At 41.3% G+C, this 17,747-nt stretch overlaps 1 protein-coding gene across 4 annotated transcripts in view; it reads left to right on the top strand.

Annotated features, from left to right (window-relative positions):
• LOC105567742 (sodium-independent sulfate anion transporter) overlaps nt 1-14,987 on the top strand; it is a 28,676-nt gene extending 13,689 nt beyond the window's left edge. Inside the window, exons 1-11 of one of the 4 annotated variants that reach the window (XM_012022849.1) lie at nt 27-1,229; nt 7,511-7,677; nt 10,212-10,465; nt 10,850-11,051; nt 11,437-11,657; nt 11,972-12,143; nt 12,430-12,597; nt 12,784-12,945; nt 13,197-13,337; nt 13,415-13,560; nt 13,959-14,987. In XM_012022849.1, coding sequence (XP_011878239.1) covers nt 7,512-7,677; nt 10,212-10,465; nt 10,850-11,051; nt 11,437-11,657; nt 11,972-12,143; nt 12,430-12,597; nt 12,784-12,945; nt 13,197-13,337; nt 13,415-13,560; nt 13,959-14,306 — 1,980 coding nt within the window. In that variant the 5' untranslated portion in view covers nt 27-1,229; nt 7,511 and the 3' untranslated portion in view covers nt 14,307-14,987. Of the gene's footprint in view, nt 1-26; nt 1,230-3,878; nt 4,307-4,532; nt 5,087-7,510; nt 7,678-10,211; nt 10,466-10,849; nt 11,052-11,436; nt 11,658-11,971; nt 12,144-12,429; nt 12,598-12,783; nt 12,946-13,196; nt 13,338-13,414; nt 13,561-13,958 lie in introns of those variants that run through there. The other 3 variants (XM_012022851.1, XM_012022848.1, XM_012022850.1) reach the window with 3 other exon arrangements.
• The last annotated feature ends 2,760 nt before the right edge of the window (nt 14,988-17,747 follow it).

Below are 17,747 nucleotides of genomic sequence, written 5' to 3' on the forward strand. Positions count from 1 at the left end.
GAGAGAGAGAGAGAGAGAGAGAGAGAGAGAGAGAGAGAATATCGCAGAAAATATGAATGTACTTACTTATTCAAGTCGGATGAATTTGATAAAAGCCGGGAAAGCGATAATCGCTTTCATTATTAATGCTCAATTAATAGTTGGCTCTGACTGACATTCAAATATGAAAATACCATAGTACTAAAATTCTAGCGTCTCTTCTCCGCAAGTGAGGCAAGTGCGACTGCAGCGTCAGCACTTTGCGTAACAACAAGACTCGAGGGCGCGCGTCGCTTGCTACAGGGTGCCGGAAGTAAAGACTTGCAGGTATCCATCTTCTCCGGGATTTGTTCTGCCGCGGTATTTTTAATTACAAGCGTCGGCCATTAATTTCCCCCCGCGAATCCGCCCGTTGCTTCATCGTGTCGATATAAACATCGCCGCGGTCTATTCGCCCAACGCGCCCCTCGCCAGCGGACACGATGATGGATCACCCCGGTCTCTCCCGGCAAGATTTAACGGGGCGATCGGAAGATTTCTAACTGGTATACTCACACGCGAGCACGTGGCACGGTTTATATGTTGCTAGAAAATTCTCGCGGCGCGGAGGGCATTACCACCGATAGCGCGTGATCGAATCGAATTCCCGGCCGGGATCGAGTCACCACGTGATGACGATCAGCAGCGTTCTCCACGACGTCGTCGTCGCGGGGGAGGCTGTGGTCGCCGAGGAGAGAGAGGGAGCTCGCCCCGCGCGATGCGTTTAAATGGCCGGTCGCGCGTCGCCGCGAACTCAGTTTCACCATTGCGCCGTGAAAACCGGTCCGAAATCTTATATACCTGCGACGTACATAAATACTTACCCACGTACATACATCACTCGACGTAGATAATATATTTCGAAAGCGGTTTCCTCATTTTTCGCGTCTCGCACCGACGTTCCTTTTCAACGGCTAGCGAATCAGCCGCTGGAGAACCCGCAGCTGGAGAACCGGCAGATTTTCAGACCGGAAGAAGCAAGTCCGAGGCTTTTTCTGACAAATGCCGGCGAAGGTCTTAACGGGGCTTGATCCGCGCGACTGTGATGCTTCGAAGTAGCAGAGAGGAGAATTTTCGAAATTGAAACGTGAAATTTCTCGAGGCAACGCGCTCTCTACCGTTCTGTGGCTCTTCTTCTGCTTCAGGAGATAGTCACTGAGAACCGGACGAAAACGGATCTTCTTTAAGCCGATTACTTAGTAAACAGCTAAGTGAGTGTAATCTTCATTAAATCCCTTTTTACTCTGTTTCCAGGATTATCCAGGTGCATTTAAATAAAAACTCTTCCGTAAATATCGACAGACGTCATAATTTATCAGTAAATTCACAGTCTTTCTTTTTCAATTAAGTATCTTGGTGGTCAATGTGCTGAGAATTCAAACTTTGCAGCTTAAAAATATTAAAATGATTTACAAATCGAAGTCAAATATGTTTGTGATATTTTGTTAAAAACTAAATTAATTCAGGCTTGGTAGGCTAACTAATAGTTAAATTACATGCCTGCCTTCGTCTAATTTGAAGGAAAAGCAAATGATTTGACTATTAGTTAACTTACCAAGAGGTTGGGACAACCGGCCATAAATGTTTGCAGTCGGAAAGCCAAGAGAGCACGAGAGTGAGGATTTGGTCCGTATCAGTTTGGATTCAAGCGATTGTCGAATTAAATTAGAGGCAGTCACAGTTTGTTAACTCAATTGTTATCTGCCATCCTTAAGAGTAACTACTGTATTCCACATTTCACTTTTTAAACTTCGACTGCCTTCAATTTAATTCGCCGATTGTTTAAATCTATAAAACTTATATGGATGCGCGTACCACATCCTCACGTTTTATATTTAATGCTTTTTTTCTTTCAGATCAGTTAAATTTGCACAAGTCGCGTGTAAAATAATTTTTTATCAAATCATAAATGACAATTATGTATTTTTATTATAAAATCTCTAAAAATACATAGAAAATGTGCGACTTGTTTGATGAAATTTAACTGAAAAATAACGTAAAATAACAATGCATCGATGGCTTGTTAAATATCGATATAATGTCAACTATACTGTTGACTGGACATAACACCGATAACGCTGATAAGCTAAATACAAATGCTGCCAATTCCACATAATTTCGCAACTTTACGTAACGCAAAATTTCGCAATGTTACGCGAACACGACATTTTCCCGTGAAAAAAGAAACAATATTCCGTACGCGTACGTGGTCACCGGCGAAGTGCAGATTTATTCGCGAAACGAAAAAAAAAAGAGGGAGAAGCGCATTCATCCTTCGATAGCATCTCGTTTAGCGTTCGATTAGATTAGCCATCAGATTGCAATAACTGATGTGGAGATTACGGGGCAGAAAGGCCAGTTTATTAAATTAAAATGCGCTGGTAGGCGGCCGCCTAATCTCCGACTAATTCCACTTCCCAAGCTCGTAGCAACGCGCCGCGTCCCGTTCGCATCACCGTTCGATGGCCCGGAGTAAATTTCTTCGACAGGCCTCACCGGCAATTATCCATCTGTTTGCGAACGCTCGGCCGTTCTTCCCCGGCGGGAAATCTTCGTCTGGGATCGAGTATTTCCAGACGATTATATTATAGACTATAGTTTCTCGCGATCTCGCTCTCGATAAAGAAGAATACCGAGAACTCGCGTGTGTCTTCGCCTCCGCGCGCACGATAACAATCAATTCCCCCCCATCGATTTGCGCAATCTGAGATTAATCCATCCGCCTGCGGTTTGTCTGACAATGAGTTTTCGCGTCCCGCGTATAATTAGGCGTAATTACGTACTCCAGTTCGGCTACGACCAGACCTTGGCGCGAGGTGAGCTCGTCGTTGTCAGAGTGATAAGAGCGGCCCGGCACGTTTCGCGTCGCGCGCTTATCAATTGATGATCTTTTCGTTTGTAACCGAGCCGACCCGGCGGCTGATGCCCATTAATGCAACGAGATCTACGAGGATATGCCATTCGGGAAGCCGTCGTGCCGGTCGCCGTTGCACGTTTTATAAAACAAGCTTCGGGCACGTGATTCCAAGTTTATGCACTGAATTGCACTTGTCATCGCGCACGGGCGTGTGTACAACGCGCACACAGACTTTGTGATACTTATTGATATATTCGCGATAGTATAATCCATACAGATTATGCGCGTGAAAAACACGGCACGCACGCACGCATACACGCGAAGTAAAGTGTCATTTAAAATATCGAAGAAGCCGAACGAAAATGTATTATTGCACAAGTTTTTCTTTCAAAAACCGATAACATCGGCATTGAGCTAGAAAAAAAAACTCGTAAGACTAGTAACGCTCGGAGCGAGAAAAACCGCTTTATCTACTTTAAGCGATATAATTTCTCTGCCAATTGTGCTCTCCGACACAGATATATATATATATATATATAATTACTGCGGCTGTAAGTTATAGACATTGAATTTTTGCACAGATGTCCTTCGCGATTAAATTCTAAATTATTAATAATGTGACAACTTGATGATAAATGAATCTTTAATGTGATAAAGAACTAGTCTTGATGCACGACATTTCGTTTTTTTTCTTCTTCTTTTTTCTTCTCAGCTCGCGTCGGCAACGATCGAAATCATTGATCATCTTTCGGTCGCGTGGGACGCACGTGACGAATGCGCAAGTGAAACAATTATGCGCTCGTAACATCTCTCTGCGGTTTTACGCAAAAAAAACTGCATACGCTTCAAATATCTCTTACGAACGTCATAGTTTTTATCTTGGAGAACTGCGAGGTATCAAACGTTAGCTCGCGAAACGCTCGAAGCATTTTGGAATACGATTTATTCTCCAGAAAATAGATTGGCCCGGAGTGACGAATCTTTCGTACTTTTTACAAGTTTCACAATTTAGGAACTAAAGCAACCGATAAAATATTCTCTAATTTCATTAGCTTGTAAAACAACTTGGAAATAATCGCATAGAGGAAAGTCGCTTGAAAAATATAGATATATTAATAAAATAGTCTCCTTTGCACGCTCGGTCTTTTTATTTCTTATTACGATATTATCACATTAGATACTGTTGCACATCCCGCTGGAAATAACATCTTTAACTCAAGACCACTTAAATTGCACGTGCCATTCTTTTATTTCGTTATCCCATTTACAGTAGAATTTAGATGATTCAGCGTACAAGGTGATATTTTTACATTTATTTCCTCTTAAGACTGCTGACGTTTATTAAAGCATGTAAGCGTATTATGCGTGACTCATAAATCTCAGGCGAACTGTGCGTACGATCAGCGCTTGAGGAAATTGCAGGATTATCTGGTGCATTGCTCAATGTTTACGATATTCGAACAGATCGTCACTTTTCTCGCGATTTTTCGCCGTGCAATAAAAAGCTGTGGGCGAGACGAAAAATTTTAATTGTATCACGAGAGAAACGCACGCGTACTCGTCGCTGGCACACTCGGCGGAACGGACGTTTCCCGTTTTGTTTGTCATTTTACTTTCATTTGCAAGCGTCGCGGTATTGGCGAAACAATCAGACGAAGTGACGCCAGTCAATCGAACCCACTTGTAGTAATTGCGACTTCTAACAGTGAATTACGCCGGCTCTATCGAAGATCAAACGCCGTGTTCGTCGGCACGTCGCACGCTATAAGACGACATGTTTTATTTCAGTTTAGATTCGGACACGTACGTTCGGAGACACCTATCTCCTCGAACGAACGTCGCCTTAAGGCGATAAGCCTTAATTCGTCGTAATAAAATCGCGAGTGATAAAGAAAGTTCTCGACTTAACACTGTGATAAAAAGAAGCGCAACTTTCTTCCACTTTTGTGAAATTTATTAAGTAGAGTAGAAAATGTTAGGAATTGCATTAAAAATTTAAGCTCTTTTATAAGTAACGTCAACGCGTGAATTCTTTTAGATTTTTCTTATCGGTTGATTCTTGATCTCTATAAAGTTTATAATTTTCAACGTCCCTTTTATGTCACAGTTTAAAAGCTTTATCGTGTAATTTAAACAGCAAAGCACTTGACTAATGTACTTGAGATATGACAAGAAGTCTATGTTCTGTGAAGTTTTCGTTGTCCCATTTACGTAAGTTTCAATGAGATACACGATTCCTGTGAATCCACAACTTTTAACTTTGCAAGAAAACCAAGTTATATGTAGTTTTCAAATCGTTAAAAATATCTTTAATGCGACATTCTTTATGTATTAATCATAAGTTTATTAATCAATAGAATAAGTTTGCATGCGTGTGTCATCTAATTTGACAATTGGTGTGCAATATCGAGTCTCCCGTTACAAATACCTTGAACTTGTTATAGACGCTCTTATAAACTAACCTTGTAAAAAAATCTAAAAAATTCACACGCCGATTTATTTATAAAGAGATTTGTATTTTAAATTTTATGCAATTCTTAATGCTTTGGATTTTCCTTAAAAGCTTCGTCATCTTCATCGCGACTTTGTTATTCGCACAACTGAAAACGAAAAAGATAGAGATACTCTTGGAAAGAAATTTAAATGCACACGAAACTTGGATCCTAAATGTGCACAAAGTTTCATTAATTCTTGATTAATTGTAGACGTCAAGATTATCTTTATAAAAGTCATGTCTCCTCTAAATGAAGTGTTACTCTACATTTTGTATTATATTGCACGCTATTTTCGCCGTATATCAAACAGTATTATTTGATTAACGGTAAATGATGTCTAATACGTAATGCATATATAAATTGTGTATAAAAAGAAGTGTTCGGCAAAAAAACTGAAATTAAATTTTAGATTTTATTACAATCAAGTGAATATTGATGAAATGAAGCATACGTGCAAAAATAAAAACGGAAATTCGTAATAGAATCATCGATTTCGAGCCAAGCAGGGAAGTGTGTCAATAAAATTAATCAGCTGATTATTTCATTGTTGTCCAATTGCAATGATTAAAGCAAACTTGTACCTACGCGTCGCGTTCTTACGCAATGCGGGCGGCTTTAATATCAAAACATATCTGGAGTGGGGACTCACGCGGATTATCTCCCGTGCTATCGCGGGCATTGCGCATTGTCAGGGAAAAAGAGATCTTCTCTAAACAGGATCTAAATTAAACTCATAATGGGAGTCGGGCACCTCGAAGCCGTAAGCCGCAAACGTTTCGGGGAGATCCGCGTCGAGTATCTCGCCAAATTAAACGCCCGTAAATCGCGGAATTGTAATTTCCCCGCGGCTTTAAAATTAATGAACAAAAGTTTTCGCTTTAATTTTCAATAAAGGCGAAACACGCGCGGTATTCCCGAAGGGTCCACGCGCGCGAACGCGCGGCGCGCAAAACCGCTCGTCGGCCGCGAGGCAATATCGACCCGCCACGTCCGGGGTACAAGATTTAAAAGTTATGAAACCAGGCCGTCTTACATAAAATAGAGACACTGGTTGTTACGATAACCGCGCGCTCACGTAACGCAGTCGGCGGTGCATTTGGGGGCTGCGATATGCGCTTAAGCGACGCTTTTAGCGAGGGAGGGCCGGCAACACTTCCGAAAACGTCGAGTTACTTCAGCAGACTCCGGCAAAAATATTTGTCGCTATAACGGAATTAATATTGTAATAGTCTTCAAAAACATCTTTAATACAACATTCTTTATGTATTTTAATTACATGAAGACGCTGAAGGAAAATCAGGAATATTACGCTGAGAAAAAAGTTTTTGAAAATTTATTTGTGTCGTTTATTTCGCTGAAATAAACATTATAAGCCGCGAATAAATTTTCAAAGATTTTTCTCTCAGTGTAAGAATTGCATAAAATTTCAAGCGCATTAATCATCGAATTAAAATTAGTTGCTAAATTAATATTTGCACTTTGTCGCTGAATTAAGTATTAATTGTACAATTTGCTTTCGGTTAACTCGATTCTCTTTCTGTGTCCGGATAGAAACACGGTCGTCGCTTACGTTTATTTGCGGCAAGCGGATCTCTCCGGTTGCGCGACTATCGTGACAGAATTTGCCTCACCGCGAATGTCGAGGCGACGGATCACGTCTAATCTAATCATCTTATTTACGATATAGTAATATTTTCATAATGTATTTTTCCCGTAATGGACGAGACGGGGTGGGTTAAAGGCATCCTCGTGACAATATCGCCTTGACTGCAATTAGCACTTGGTTCACGGCCAAGTTTAATAGACTGATCGTCTTCCACTCGTGAATATCGTCTCCAATCGTTTTAACTAACGACGACTGTATCGCGATTGTCACATGTTACGATTAATCGAAAACTCGGGATATTTTTAATTCTGCGAAACGCGAATGTTTCTCCTCTTACGAAATTATTCTCCTCTCTGTTTATTTGCATCTCATTTTACACCCCCCTTTTTTTATCTTTTTGCAAAGAAGACAAAATCCTGGCCGTGCGGATTATTTTGTGTTAGATCATTTTACCTCCAATAACGTTTACAACTGGAAAGCTTCGATCGTTTGTTATTGATGGACCTTGTATTAATTGATATTTCACGCTTTCAGGATGAAAGATACTAATAGCACGGTGGACAGCAGGCAAGGCTTGGAGGGCTACGTAAATCACGGCTTAAGCGGATCCACTAACAATGTGGATCTCATTCATTCGTTTCAATCTCTCCACAATTCGCATGGGAACCATCGCGACATACAGGGCTCCTCAGATTTCATCTGTAAGTTCTAAACGATAGCGCAAATGGTTGAAGCGAAATCGTATTTTACGCCGAGCCGCACGCGGAGCGAATCCGCGTGCGAATAAAATACGTGGATATATTTTATACATAATATAATTATATACGAAACATTTTCTCCCGAGCGGATCCGCAGAAAGGTAACGTTAGCATAAACATATTCCTTTTATTCTCGTTGTCGCATTTCAAAACATAATTTACTTCACGCACGCGACGAGGATGCCTCAAAAGTGAGTACTTATTGTAAAATTCCACGATTGTTCTGACAAGTATCTAACAGCGACTTCGCGTTACGAAATCGACCGAAATCTCGCGTGTAGTTTTATACTTTATGTCCCTCATGTAGCTAATAATGATATGAAGACTCGAATCTAAGCTCAATCTGACGGAGATAATTTGAATTGTTCGTCCTGTTGTTAGTTACGTCATCTTGGAACGCAAAGTAATGAGATGCGGCCGCGGTTATACCTACTTTAAATTATCAAATACAGAAGATTTCGGAATTTTTAACTCTACTTTACATAACAATATATAACAAGAACGACGATACCTAAACACTTTCTGATCTGATTACATTTTCATGTAAATTTATTGATATCGATCTTCGCGTTACGAAACTTCGGCTTCACGCTGCCACGGTCCCAATTTATTCAGCGGCGATAAGAACTCTTGCCTCAATTGCATCGTGTTTAATAGTCGTTGATAAAAAACGAGCTTTGATAAAATTTCATTGATAACTAATAATTTTGAAATAAACGGAAGCGATAACAGTTGATTTTGGTGAGTGGTCTGATAAAAGTATTACAAATAATCAACTTTAGGAAATAGAAAAGATAAAGACAAATTGTTATGTACACTGAGAAAAATGAACACTTACAATTTTTCTTTGTAAGACTTACAGACACGGAATCGTGGCAAGAAACACGTGGACTAAAATAACTACAATTAAATGTAACATATGCAAGAGAATCATGAGCACAAGTGAAACTTTCAGCAAACATTTATATTGCAAACATGATGTAACTATAATAGATAGTAATAACATATCCAATCAATTTAAAAATAACTATTGTAAAAGATTATAATATTTTTGAATGCACGACGTTGAACACAATTATGCATATGTTATTACTCTAAAATTCAATAATTTATCAATAATTCAAAAGCACACTTAGAAGTATATACACATGTTGTACACATATTGTAAACAAGTACACATGATGAAGTGTGTTTGCTGCAAAAAATTGTTTACTTGTAATAATTTCGCAAAACGTTTATATTCATTCCAAATAATGAAATCAAAATTTTTAAACGTCACATACATTTATGTACGAATTTAAGATATGCACAAATGAAAACCAACAGCATGTTATCGAAGTTTCTATTAGAACATTGTGTTTTTTTTAAATAAAAAAATAGTATCACAAAATCTATCTGTTGCATTGACCAGGTTGTGCATCGCGCTCGTAAAAATAATAAAACGATTGGTCGGAAAATTATCGTATATTTTACGGAGTTACTACATCATCAAAACTGCTTATCAAGCCTGATAATGTCTGATGACGTTAACGCGTGTAAGATTACGACAACGTCCCTTAAGGTCTCCAATGATTTCATCTTGCATCAAACTGGTTCTCCTTCCTTGACGCGGACAAACGAAAAATCGGCCTTTTGAAATGCTTTTGGAAACACACTCCAGCGCGTGTATATACGGTGTATTTTCTCTCCTTTTTCTTCCCGTGCCTTTATTCACCGAGATAATAAATTCAAGTGTCGCGCTGTCTGTACGAGAGTACTCCGTCCTTGTTACCGTGCTTGTCACCGTTGCGTTTTCGCGTACACGAAATTATTTATGGGCTAACGTGGTGCACCGCGAGTGGTCTGGTGCGACAGACGCGAATCCCCGTGTTAAAAGTATGGTCACGATGAAGTTTGGCCAGCTGGTTCTTTTTCTCCAGTTCTTATTTGCTCTAAACTTAAAAAATTGTACGATCGAAATGACGATCGGGAAGGAATGGAAAACATCTTGCATCTAGTCGTCGCAATGATTTAAGATGAAAGCACTTTTGATGATATATATTTAAGTCGCAACGTTTCGACCTCTTTATCGGGTCCTTTTCAAGTACAATCTGGAAACAAAGTTCAACGGTACAAACCGCAATACAAAGAAAGGAACTTTTAGTATGTACATAAGTTTGTGCTACAAAGGAGAGAAAAGTACCTATTGTTGACCGAACAAATTAATTTATGCCGAAACAGTATGAGTTCATGAATCTGTGGCAGCAAATTTTTACTCGTAATAATTCCAGATATGACATATGGATAAAGAGGTCGAAACGATGTGACTTTATATATATAACTTTTTACCAGTTTGTACATATTTAAAAATATAAATAGATTTAAATTTATACATTGCATAATAAAACTAATTAATTGTTTACGCGAATGATTAGTTAATTCGTAAGTTTTTAGGCTGTTGTATTCTCATTGGGAAATGATTTGTCATGTACGAATAGTGATCGAAGAGCCGGGGGATGACGAGGTCAAGCAAAAGGAGAGTCTTCTGAAGTCGACGTTTCAGCATGCGAGGCGGCGTGCCAGGGCTATATGCACGAAGAAGACCCTTTACAAGAGGCTGCCGGTCTTGAACTGGCTGCCAAGGTACAACGGTCAAGATGCGCTCGGAGATTTGGTAGCCGGGATCACCGTGGGCCTCACCGTCATTCCTCAATCGTTGGCGTACTCGAACGTCGCCGGTTTACCGCCGCAGGTACATAAACGAACGAGACTTTTATCGGTCGCACAACGATTTACGTAACCCACCGAGATTGCGTTAGTGCAGTACACGTTTGACTAAATGCTTTTTCATTTAATTTAATTAATAAAAAGAAGCACGAATAAAATTGAAACAACTCTCGAAAGAAGAACATGGAGATTCCTTCTAGGTAAACCAATCCTCAAGAGATACGGAAATAAATAATAGCTGTGCCTTTTAAACTAATTAAAGGTTTACTTTTATAAAACTTTAGTTTAATGCTCGCGAAATTCGATGTTGAAAATTGCAAAGTGACTATGACTATCCTCGACTTTTTTTCTAAGGAGAAACTGATGTTCCTATATTTTTATTCATGTGTACATTATTTTTGCGTTTCAGTACGGTTTATATGGCAGTTTCTTGGGTTGTTTTATCTATGTAATTTTTGGATCCTGCAAGGACATACCCATGGGACCCACTGCCATAATATCTTTGTTGACTTATCAAACAGTGTCTCATTTGGACGCTCCGGTGCCGCACGCGATTCTATTGTGCTTTATGGCTGGAATCGTGGAGTTAATAATGGGTGTATTCGGTCTCGGTAAGTGATCTTCAATAATTTATCAAGATTAAATTAATGTGAAATGATAAAACACCGCGGTATTTAAAAGAAACCGTCGTTGTATTTAAAATTGCATGAAACGAACGGAATGGATTAATTATGTGATCAAAGTGAACATTAAAAGGTTTTAACTTAACTTAGCTCTGCAATAAATGACTATGGAAAATGAAATTTAATAATAAGAATATCGAGGAGCGCGTTAATCGAACTTCCTTAACGTTTGCAAATGAAATAAATCAGGTTTTCTCGTTCTGTTTAATATTAAAATGTCGTATTTGATTTCAAAATTCCATCTTTATCGCGCGACGAATGTGGAATGAATGGAGAAACTGAGATAACATTTCATTGTTTCTCTTCTTTCTAGGATTTCTAATAGATTTCGTGTCCGGACCGGTAAGCTCCGGTTTCACATCGGCGGTCGCCTTGATAATTGTCACGTCGCAAGTCAAAGACATCCTCGGTATTCCTGCCAAGGGCTCTCAATTTATCGAGATGTGGCAGAGTATCGGTGGGCTGATACACCAGACGTCCGCCTGGGACGCCGCCCTCGGAGCATCCTGCATAGCGTTGCTGCTAATTCTCAGGGTAATTATTCAATACAGCATTATGAGAAATGTATTGCGAGAAATTATGAAAATCCTCTCGCAACGCGACATTAATATTTAAATTTAATCAAGCGATTTAAATCTCGCGCAGAATATAAATTTAATGCGCGGAGATTTCCTTTAAAGCGAACGAAAATAAATTATAGCTTCGTATAATCCTAAATAAATACCCGCGATAACTTTTAGAGGAAGAGCGATCGAAGTATTAACGGGAAACAATTAAGTATTACAGTGATTTAATATTAATATTATTACAATTGAAATAAAGCGATGCTTTCGTATATATGTTTGCAGTTACTAGCCTCGTGCAAAATCGGCCCGAAAAAGGAGGAGCTCCACACTGCGAAACATCGCGTCGTGAACAAAATCATCTGGCTGATCGGCACCTCGCGAAACGCACTCCTCGTTGTAATTTGCGGTTTACTGGGCTGGCATTTTCAGGAGAACTCGCCCGTCAGATTGATTGGTATGTGAATCAAAATCTCTTTGTTGAAATCAGAACTTGCGCGACTGTAGAATAAACTTGCCTGAAAACGCATCGGCGCGTCACGTTGTAACGTAAACGGATGCAAACTTTCATCCAGTGCTGCGCCAGCAATCCGTAAAAATCTCGGATCGTTAATTATTTATTGATTACAGCGAAATAAAACATTAGATAAAATTGATCTTTATCGTATACCGTTGGGAGGGAAATTGCGTTAATAAAATATCCGGGCGGTCTAGAAGTAGGGGAGTAAAATTTCTTATTCCAGGCTATATACCGGGTGGTATGCCCACTGTACAACTTCCACCGTTCGGATTCGTCAAGGATGACAATGCGACGGTCACGTTTATCGAGATGCTCGGTAATCTGGGCAGCGGCATCGTCGTAATACCGCTCATCTCTCTAATGGAGGACATCGCTGTCTGCAAGGCCTTCGGTGAGCAACTCAAAAAGCGGCACCGTGTCCCGTCGCATAATTCCGCATTAAAAACCGACCCACTTTTGTCCCGCAGGATCGACTGTTGCGCGATCAATCCTCTCAATGCGATCAAATTGCCTGGGGGGGGGGGAGCTTCTTATACGTTTAGAACGGCTCTTTACGGAATTTATTGCATTTTTACAGCCAACGGGAAAACGGTGGACGCCACACAGGAGCTGATAGCGATCGGTATGTCGAACATCGGAAATTCCTTCGTGCAAGCTTTCCCGGGCTCGGGGTCTCTTAGCAGGAGCGCGGTGAACAACGCTTCCGGTGTCAGGACGCCGTTCGGCGGCATTTATACCGGTGAGTTCCGCTTGCGGTTTCCGCAAACCAATCGCATCCGTCCATCCCTCGCCGGACTTGGGCGCAAAGTCGAGAGCGAGGAAAGACCGGGCAATTATATCCTGCAAGGATTCCCTGCGCCGTTGCTGAATTCCTTCGGCAATATAGAATCGCGCGAGAAGCGAGTCTTTCGTTGCATAAAATAATAATGAAGAAAACTGTGTCAGGGTCAGGCAAAGCTGTATTTTTATTGCAATAATTGTGTGTTTCAGGTGTGCTCGTAATTTTAGCTCTGCTATTCCTCACCCCGTACTTCAGTTTTATTCCACGCGCCTCACTGGCGGCGATCATTATCGCCGCGGTTATCTTCATGGTCGAAGTCAAAGTGGTGAGGCCGATGTGGAGGACGAAAAGTAAGAGCTCGCGCTTCTCGCAAGTAGCAGATAAATTTGCCGCACGCCACGAAATTAACTGTCCCTCTTTCTCGCAGAATCGGACCTGATCCCGGGGCTGGGCACGTTTATCGCGTGTTTGGTGCTGCAATTGGAGATCGGAATCCTCTGCGGAGTCGGGATAAATATTCTTTTCATCCTCTACCACGCCGCAAGGCCGAAAATATCCGTGGAGAAGCTCAAGGTAATTATTGATTTGCTTAAAATACGAGATCGATCCTTTATTCGCGCGCGACCGCTTCGCCTCGCCAATTTTTCATCCCATTCTTGAACCAAGCTCGTAGTCTCCGCGAACTTTAGTGATATCGTCCCAAATAGCACGAGTGACTGTTATAAATAAAAAAAGAGTTCACTTTTTACAAATTCTTTATGAATTAATGCAGTCTGTGTTCAAAATGTACTCCAAAAGGATTCCTTTCAGATTTCTGTAGCTACGGTATAAAAAATATTCTTTTTGTATCTGGAAAAAGCTTAGAATTGGTGACATAAAAGCGAATTCTTTTTAGATCTTCTGTGCTCTCTTTCTCTCTCTCTCTCTGTATCGAGATTTCGATAATTCTTATTTTTTTGTGTGTTCGACAGACTGATCACGGTGTCGAATATCTGATGCTGACGCCGGATCGTTGCTTGATCTTCCCGTCGGTGGACTACGTCCGCAATCTGGTGAACAAGTACAGCCGACGCGCCGAGAGCGTCGCGACGCCCGTAGTGATCGACTGTTCGCACATCTACGGTGCGGACTACACGGCCGCCACGGTCATCGAGATCCTGACGAAGGACTTCGCCAAGAGGGGCCAGCCGCTCTTCTTCTACAATCTGAAGCCGTCGGTGTACGCCGTCTTCGAGGGCGTCGAACCCACGGACTTCGTCGTCTACTACAATCAGGAAACACTGGACGCGCTGCTGAAGCAGAAGGGCTACGTGAAATAGACGAAGCAGAGGTCTTACGGAACAGTAAAAAAAGAATATCGTTTCTGATCGCGAAAGGTGCATTCGTACTTTCATAGCGTGTTCCTCGGGGCTGTCATCCGGATGCGACAGCCGGTACACCAAATGCGCGGGCATTGAAAGACTCGAACGATTCTTTGACGCGGTCGAGTGGACTGCGCGGCAGCCCGTATTGCGTGAATCTTTTTAAGTCCAATCGCCATGAAAGCGAAATTTTATGAAGCAATTTATATTTATACGTCGTCGTCAGTTCGGCGGTGGCTCGCGGCTTGAAGTTTCGGGCAGCAACGAAAGCGAGGATGGAGGACGTAGAAGATACCATCGACCGTAACGACAATGTCTGAAAAGCGCAACTTTAAATGTAGCTCGTTCAGTATCGTCTCGGCGAGGGAATACTGGGCGAAATTATCTCGATCCGCGCGCGCGCGGTGAAATCAATCGGAAAAGGCAGGGAAAATGAAGCACGTATATACCTCGAATATATATATATTTCAAATATGTCGGTACATGTGCATAATACCGCTGTCATTATGTATCTCGAAGAGAAAGATATTGTGTATGCAATTTGGAAATATCCTGTACGATAGGATATTCTACAAGTTCCAGAAGCGAACTGGGGAAGCGTCTGAAAAATTAAAATGCAGCTCAAGAGCCGCACTTTTAGACATCTTAAGTATCTCGTAGATCCTCGTTCAAATTCTTGTCTCGTCTAAGTATTTATTTAACTCCGCGATGAAGCGGGACCATTCGCGTAACGTTATGAAATCGATATCACTCAACGTTTCTCGTTGTTTAAACCCGCTTACACCGTTCGCGGCGCGCATGAAGGAGCGTTGTACAATTTTTGTGCGCCTACTGCTTCATGCAAACCAGCACCCTCCGCATTCTGGGAACGCGTGTACACAAGTACAATAAGTGTGAACGATACTGTGATAATTTTATAAGCAACGCCTGGCGGACAAACTGGTGGAGAGATGTTCGTACCGCGGAAACGGCGGATCGCGTTAACTTCCGCCGTGACGCCTGTGTGTTATGGGAGAATGCGATGGATCTCTCGTGAATTTTTATGAAAACGTTGATTGCATCGACGACGCGTGATTCATAGTCTCGACGTGTCGACAGAAAGTTTTGCGGAACGTAATCCATTTACGAGATTCTCAATCAGTCCCTGGTAGCACCGTGCATTGGCCAAGCACTGGTCCAATGTTGGTTACACTAATAATTCATTGGCCGATAATTATCCAACGTAGAGCCAATATTGGCCACGTAATAAATGTAAATACTCCACGATAATAATCATATTAGATTTATATTGGAAGTGCATTGGCCAATATTTAACAGTGTAATAAGAATATTGGTCTAATATTGATACAATTTTAAACCGATATCGCTGAATAGACATATTGGCTGAATAAGAGAAGGCGCCTACCTTACAATATTGGACCAATATCGGGAATACTAGTTTTACATTATTTCCCAATATTGCGCCAATATATCGTGCTGCTAGGGGTGTGCAAAAAGAATCTGGTTTTCCATTGTATGTCCGTGTGGCGCATCCATTTTTTTAGAAAATATTATGCTACATAGTATAAAAAGAGTATTAATTATATACAATATATTTTTTATAGTAATTATAAAGATAATTATTTTTATATCACCGTTATAACTGTGGAGATCGTAATAATGATACGAGAGCTTATAATTTAATTTAGGTGAGTTAAGCAGAGTTTTTGAGCGATGCGGTAATATAATAGTAAAGGTAAAAGTTATTGCGTTCCTTCGGCGGCGATGAACTCTCGCCGCTGAAAGATGATTTTAATGCGGCGTGCTACTTCGGTGAGATTATACCAATATTAATCTGTAGAAAAATATTATGCTGCAGCTATGCGTAATAATTATGTTACATAAAAGAAGATTATAGGATCCTGTGGTAAATTACTTAATAGCGCTGCATCTGTGCTATCGAAGATAAGCTTCGTCCACTCGATAGACTTACAAGCGGTTGAAAAATGTATATAAATTGCAATAGTTTGTTTTATATCTCATGCACACACACACACATATATATATATAAAATACATAATATATGTATGTGTACATATATGTCAATTAATATGTAATTATATGTAATCGTGTATTAATTTTCTTCCTCATTTCCAGGCTTCGGCGTTTTATATCTGCATAAATAGAGGAAAGTCCCCTGCGAGATAGGATCCTAATATGGGATAGCGGGGTTTCTGTTAAATTAATAGGCGTCGTCTGTTGATTCGTCTGTTCTGTTTAGTGAACAATTCACTGTTAGATCGTGCAATCGTTGCGAAAAAAGATTTGCCGTTGAATTTGGGTGTTGAAAACCTGCTGTCTCATAATAGAGGACTTTCCTCCGTACATAATATATCAATATATAATTAATATATAATGCGTATAATAGCGCACGAATTCTTGTCGTCGTTTTCGGTCTCCTACGCGAAGGGATGCAATTATATCGAAAGCAATCTTCGCAAGATCGGTAACGCATATTTTTCTTGCAAAAAGGAGCGCGAGGGAGAAGACAACGGACTCGGATAAGAACCGCGCCAGAATAATTGGATTAACGTGCAGATATTTTTCACGATTTTCGCGCGGCGGAAAGTTCAGCGATAAATTTACAATTACGGTTTAATTTTAGAGATTGCCAGCGAACCGTCATCCGCTCGTCGGATTACCAGACCTGATCACCTTTCATTCGGCACGTGAAAATTGTATGAAACTGCGTAGCTTTGGTATTCAATGATCTAAAAAGAGAGTTGTTATCCGAAATCGCCCTCCTCCTCCCCACCCCATACGCGACCGCCACCCCTTACACGCGCGCGGTATAACCAGCTGCTGTGTCTCCCGATACAACAATTAATGATGTATACGCGATGACAGGGCGAATCGGTCCAGAGCGAAGGTCGCCCTCGCGCTCTCATTAGCCTGATTGTTCATCGACAGATATATCTTATCCCTACACGCCGCATTATATAGGGCGATGGTCTCCCTTCTCCCAGCCGGCCGGGCGTTATCGATTGTTACGAACACCGTCGCCAGAACCGTAGCCGAGAATCGCGGCGCCTACAGCGAATTATTTTCAACGCTCCTGTTTCAATGGGAGACGACTTAAAAAAAGAGAGAGCGAGAGGGAGAGATCTCGCATTGCCATAATTATTAAAAAAAGGAGGAAGGAGCCGGAAATCCCCCCGCGGTCGAATTTGGCGAACGGCCAATGTAAAGGACGGGGGCGCGAATGATCACGGCCGAGCTACGCGTTTCTCCCTCAGCTTCCTCTCGTCTACGCGGGACAAGGATATCTCGCGTGTGCGGCACAACGCCGCGATCGACGGGCCGTCGATCGCGGCGAGCACGCATGACGACGGAAGTGGCGCCGGACCAGGGACCGTGGAC

The sequence above is a fragment of the Vollenhovia emeryi genome, unplaced genomic scaffold (assembly GCF_000949405.1).
Source record: "Vollenhovia emeryi isolate VEMERY1.0 unplaced genomic scaffold, V.emery_V1.0 DF939135.1, whole genome shotgun sequence".
In the NCBI taxonomy this organism is placed as follows: domain Eukaryota; kingdom Metazoa; phylum Arthropoda; class Insecta; order Hymenoptera; family Formicidae; genus Vollenhovia; species Vollenhovia emeryi.